This window comes from Fragaria vesca, linkage group LG6 (assembly GCF_000184155.1).
Source record: "Fragaria vesca subsp. vesca linkage group LG6, FraVesHawaii_1.0, whole genome shotgun sequence".
Lineage (NCBI taxonomy): Eukaryota > Viridiplantae > Streptophyta > Magnoliopsida > Rosales > Rosaceae > Fragaria > Fragaria vesca.
Genome location: NC_020496.1, coordinates 3,371,013 through 3,377,501, shown reverse-complemented (window position 1 = coordinate 3,377,501; position 6,489 = coordinate 3,371,013). Strand labels below are relative to the sequence as shown.

At 38.7% G+C, this 6,489-nt stretch overlaps 1 protein-coding gene across 1 annotated transcript; it reads left to right on the top strand.

The window, feature by feature from the left end:
- Nucleotides 1-2,790: 2,790 nt before the first annotated feature.
- Nucleotides 2,791-4,041, top strand: LOC101308111 (putative F-box/LRR-repeat/kelch-repeat protein At1g11620-like). The gene has a single exon (XM_004304839.1). It carries the CDS (start codon nucleotides 2,791-2,793, stop codon nucleotides 4,039-4,041), a length of 1,251 nt encoding a protein of 416 aa, XP_004304887.1.
- The last annotated feature ends 2,448 nt before the right edge of the window (nucleotides 4,042-6,489 follow it).

The following is a 6,489-nucleotide window of genomic DNA, read 5'->3' as shown; positions in this document are numbered from 1 at the left end:
ATTAGATTTTTTTTTTTTAATAGGAGGAAACATATAAACAAGGAGGAGATTTAGCTATCATAAACAACAACATCATCATCAAAGATAGGTAACCCAAAATTATGATCAACAAACAACGAACATCAATATCGATCATCCTCAAAACTATAAATGGTGAAAAGAAGAGAATGAGATTATACCAAGTTATAGTTAGCTAGCCAATGATCTCTTGATTCATATAAGGTAGCTAGACAAAGCTTTCCGTCGCCAGATTTGATGATTTCTGTCGCCAGATTTCAGCTCTACCAAATTTTCTTCTGTCTTAGATCTGGGCAGCGAGGAAGGATATATAAAGTCGAAAACACTTATACGACGAAATTTTCGTCATATTAGTATTAAATTTCGTCTCATAAGATATGGCTTATGCGACGAATAAAATTTATTTGTCGCTTCAGATGAAACTTAAGAGACGAAAATTATTTCGTCTCTTAAGTTAAATATTCGTCGCTTAGGTAATACTTTATGCGACGGTTTAGTGTTTCGTCGCCTAAGTATTGCGACGAAATTTATAAATTCGTCGCCTAAGACAGAGCTTAAGAGACAAATAATTTTTTGTCTCTTAAGTAAAAATTTCGTCGCTTAGGTAATAGCTTATGAGACGGTTAGAGTTTTCGTCGCTTAAGTATTTACCTAAGCGACGAACGAAATTTGCTTCGTCGCATATGTCCTTTGTTCTAGTAGTGATGTTTGAGAAACCCAGGCTAGGATCAAAACCTGTGAATCAAATTCGTGAATCAAAACCCGTCCTTTCGACCACTCCGAAGGATCATTCTCACACCCATTTCTTCTTCTCAATCGATTTTGCATGATCTAAGGTTCCCCAACTCCTCCTATATTTAACTCCCTCTTCATCACCCAAAAACCATTCTTGATGGATCTCTCTCAAGTAAAAGCCTCCATCTCAGATTTGGGTTTTGATTGGTTTTTTATCATAAAGACATAAGCTTTGAATCATTTTGTGCATACCCAGTTGGTGAATTGATAGAGAGAAAGCTATTATAATCAAAGCAACGATTCCGATTGAACTGCAGTAGTGAGAGAGCTGCAGGGTTCCGATGAGTTCGAAGCTACTCTCGGCGTCGTCAGTGGCGTAGCCAGAAATTTTATTAAGCAGGGGCAAAATTTAAATAGTCACAATTTACATAGGTCATTGTATGTTAAATAATGATTATATTAATACTATATATAGTTAAAATCATCAACCACAATAGCTTCAATTTAAAAAAAAATATATATCACATTGTTTGATTTATCCCAAAAAAAATAAAATAAATTGATGCCGTGTAAAAATAGAAGAAAACTAATAGTACTCCAATGTGTTATACACTTTACTTATACCCGAGAAATTGACAAATATTTCTTCTTATTGTTGCTTGAATCTATTGAGCAAGTCACAAGCAAAATCTTTTGTTAAAGAAAGATAAATACATATAAGCTTAGACTGTAAATAAGCTTCATTTATTGTCTGGTCATAATATAGTTAGCCTATCTTAACCTTTAGACTAGGAATAGTGGACAATTATTTCAGAAGGGTCATTCTCAGCCAATGGACTTGGTTTCATATGAAAGAAGCATAAAACTCAACCAATCAGCAACAATTCTCAAATGTCGAGAAGGGTCAGTTGACCTCTCTCGCCCTCTATTGGCTACACCCCTGGGCGTCGTTGCTCTTCGTCGGAGATATGGTGGTGGTTGTGTTGATGTGCACCTCACCTGGGTTTCGAAATTAGAGATCGAGAAAGAGAAAGAGAAAAGAGAGGAAGGAATGAAGAAGGGTGAGTTATCAGGTGTGATTCACGAATTTGGGTTGAGCTTTTTCTAGCTCTCAGATCAGTTTAATTTAAATCCAAAAGTCATGAGTGACCTATCCCTTTCTGTCCCGTAAAAAGACTCCCGCAAGTGAGCGGGCCTGTGGTAAAGGAGACGGTACTACATTTTTACTCTAATTAAGCACGATTTTTTACGAGGCCACCTTAACTCACATGGTTATAATCGATCAAGTTCTATGGGTGAAGTTACACTTGTCTAATTTTCTATTTTAATAATATAAAAAGAGAAATTTTATTAACACGTCCTTAATTATTAGATACACAATTTATTTCAACTAAGTTTCTTTATTTTTGATATGAATGTCTTTTTTGGTAAATTTTACGTACCCATAAAGTGTTATATAATTTTTATAAAAAAAGATATATGTATCTAGTATTTATGAACGTGTTAATAAAACTACCTTTGTTTCTTCTTCTAAAGATGATGCCTTGTATGTTTCTTCTTCTAAAGCCTACCAATTTGTGGGTGACTTGACTTTCCGGCAAAGTTTTCTCCGTGCATTGGTTAACACACTAACACAGTAACTAAAAATAAATGAGGGGACCTAATTCAAGCGAGTAAAGAGAGGAAGGAGTGTGTTACCGAGTATTTCGATCCGAGCCTCAACTCGCAAAGGGACTTTTTAACCTCATTTTTCTGATTCTCTCCCCGACTTCATAACCATTTTCCTCAGATTGTGCTGAAATTCAAACCTCCAGACAAAATAATTAACCACCATTGTTCTACTTTTGTCACAAACTCTTCACCTAAAAACGATCCAGTTTGTCAAAGAAAAGGCAACCTCATGATACAAAGATTGCTAATCTGCTATCAACATGGTATGTAAAAGCTCAAGAGTCATCACATGAAGCTGGAAACCATATCGCCCAAGACAACGAAAGCTTGAATTAAGAGAACAGATAGAGGCGGCAAAGGAGGAAAATGGCGAAGCTTGGCACATTGTCGGAAGAGAGGGTCATGGATTTCCTTTCAAGATTGCCTCCTAAAGATTTGTTGCGCTTCAAATGCATTCATAAGTCGTGGTACAATCTAATAACTTCTCCTAGCTTTATAGCCAATAACCTTTTTGTTTCCAGGAACAACAAGTTTTCCTCCACCACTAGTATCGTTTTCAAGCGTACTGTTCTCAAAGACTCGAAGGATAAGAATGATATATTCAATGTCCTTAGGGACAACGATAATTCGAGGAAAAACATTTATGTTTCTCTACTTGATCTTTACAAAGATCATGACGGTGATGATCAAAACCTTCATTCTGATGTCGACGACCTTATTATTCCACTTCCTTTTAGTATCTGTCCCTTTAGTTTCCAAATCGCAGGTCACTGTGATGGGATTCTTTGTCTTGTTAATACTGTTCTTGAGGATGTTGCTTTCTGCAACCCAGCGCTCAAGGAAATGAAATTTCTTCCTAGGTCTCCCCTTCTTCTTCCTCGCAGACATCCAGAAGATATTGATGGCATAGAAACGGATGTAAATGCTGTCGGATTCGGCTACGATTACGAAACTCAAGAATACAAGATTGTAAGAGTGGTATTATTTATTACCGGGATTTGTTATACACTTCCTTCTAAAGCAGAGATTTGGACACTGGGTTCTAATGCTTGGAGAGAGATCAAATATGATCATGAATTGCATGTCTTTTGGACTCCTACATTTGAGTTACACTTCAAGGGAATTTACTACTGGAATTGCCTGACCTATCCTTCTCCAGGACAAGATAAGGAAGCCATCTTTACATTTGATATGAGTGAGGAGACGTTCGAAGAGTTGTCGATTCCAGAAAATTATCGTGCTGTAGATGGATATGTTAAGTTCCTTTCTGTGTGGAAGGAGTCTGTTGTTCTTATTGCTTGCCAAGGAGAAGGTCCTAAATCCTTTGATATATGGGCATTGGCTAACTCTAGTACTGGTGTTAAAGGTTCATGGATTAAACAGTTGGTGATTGGACCTATAGAATGTGAGATTCCGTTGGTATTTTGGAAGAGTGATGAGCTTCTTTTGACTATGTCTGACGGAATTGTAGCCTCCTATAACCTTGGTGACCAAACTTTGAAGTATCTTCTGGTTCATGGAATCGAAGATCCGCAGTATATTCAAGCTTTTGTTTACGTAAATAGTATGATTTCAGTGAAGGGAGACGACGAGGTTAAGGCATGCATAGATACTTAATGATAGGCCCATAAAAATTGGTCTACTTCAATTGATTGGACCTATTTGTTGTATAAACTTCGAACAAGAAAAAAAGAAAGAATAAGAAGAAGATTTGAGACATGGGATCAATTAAGCTAGAAATTCTCAACTTCTGTCAATTCATAACATAATTGTTTTTTGTTCTAGGATATTCTCTATGTGTGCCTTGGCCTTATGCCAATAGGATATGTAGTTAGACTAGATCTATGTATACATATCCTTACCATATTGGTATTGTGTAATTCCCTATATAAATGGCTCCTATCAATGAATAATATGATGATTCTCTTGCCATCTCTTTATCTCTACCATTAATCCTTCATCAAGTTATCATGCACTTTGTTCTAACCCTAGAGCCAATAGCCCACCATTTTTTTCTAAACCCTAAAAACTAAAACCCTAAAATCGGGCAGCCTTGTTTTTCCCGATTTCCGACCACAATTCCGACTGCCCTCTACCGGAATTTTATATCCCCAAAAAGCTCTCTCCGCCCCGGATCCAACGCCGCCGGTCTCACCCTGAGAACCGGCCGGAAAGTCTCCAAACCGGCCGCCGGAAGATTCCAGACCGCCGCCGCTACCGACCACCGGTTCACCACCTTCCCTTGCTCCGATCAACCTGAAATTTTGACAGCAGCTTCCCCATCCAGAGCTGCTCCTCCTATCAAATTTTCAGCCCCAAATTCGAAGTATAAGTAGGCGAAACGTTATTTCTCCTCTCGGCAGCCTCTAGAAAGGTATGTTTTTTTAAACCTTAAACTTTTCCAAATTCAATAACTCGGGGAGGATAAAATCCTTTCCTCCCTTCTCCATCTCCATTCTATGCTTGGGATTTTGTGCGTGCAGGTACCCAAATCCCGGAATTTTATTCGCGGGTCAAGAGTGTGTTTGATCACTCTTGTTTCTTTGTCCGGGTTGTGTTTGATCAACCCCGACCTTTCACCGGATTGTGTTTGATCAATCCGAGGCCTTTTTCCGAATTGTGTTTGATCAATTCGCGGCTTTTCCGGATTGTGTATGATCAATCCGAAGGACAAACCATTAAAAGCATCATTTGTGACCTCTATTGAGTCTCATAACAGCTTGGTTTTGTATGCAAAAGCAATGTAACATTCTGCTCCTTTGAGTTTTGACGTACTAGATGCCTCAGGCGGATCTTCGCTTGGTATCTGTGGAACCTTTCATTGGAAAGGATTAAACCACATGTTTTGACTCCCAAGTTAACAAGCCTAGATGCCGAGATTTCACATCTCATGCGCTCAAAGTCTTTAACGCGCCACATCGACAAAAGCCTTCAATGGCAATCTGTGCAAAAAGTAATGACCACAACGTACTGTGGAATGCACTCATGGAGCGTTTCTCGAAACGTTCATATAACTCTACTTGTTGAGTTATTAGTCAAGTGGATTGCTTACCGCCTTAATTGACTACATATTGTCGATGATCTTTTGTGGCATCATGATCCATAATCTTTAGCGGATTCGATCATCATCAAGTTCTCTAGGTCCTCCAAGTTGGTGTGGAATTACCAACGAGACTTGATTTTGATCATACAAACAGGAATTGTATATACGCTAATGTGATAAATTTATTTGGGATTATCCCCTAATGTGGGGACAACAATATGGGTCATGGCAACGGCAGAAAACGTCGTGCCGATGTCCAGAAAAGAGGGGGAGGTGTTGCTGGCTCTAATAGCGACACTCCCGGTCTAGACACCATTTTGTCAAAACTACTAACGTCAGCTCGTGACATTAATGCAACCGTTGTGGATCTTCAGATCACTGGTTCAAGATTGTCAAGCTCCTTTAAATTGTGAATGCATACAAAAAGGTATGGAAAATCAATATGAGGACAAGAACGTCATCCTCATGATCGCGAATTTCAAAGATTCGGATCCTCCTCTAGCTACCCATGACTTTGATGTCATCGGCTAGACATTGATTTTCGTTCCAAGTTATATGTACTAAGGCGTTGTATCGACGTCCTTTGTCTATTTGAGACCTCGATGTACTCACATTAGCAATAATGAATGCCTTGAGAATTTTTTGAAGTGAAACTATTCTCCTTTTATGGTTCATATTGATTTACAATCAAGATGTACACTTACATCGTCCTTAGAAACATGGCATATTGTGCCGATTTTGGTCCCTTCCTTTGAAGGTGACTCATGGCACTGCATTCTTCAGGAGGATCGCCCACGTGTTTCCGGTTAAGTCTTCTACCCTATAACGGATTTTTCATCATCAATTGTTCAACTAGGCTCATCCAAGCTCAGTGTGATGTCTTAGAATTGTCCGAAATTAAGGAGATAGTGGTTTTAAGTGTGCCTCGCACTACCGACCCTCCACGGACATGCCTGGTCATACTGACTTGGAGTTACCGAAAGCTTTTGATTTTGGATCCCCCTACGCTATTAAACCAATTG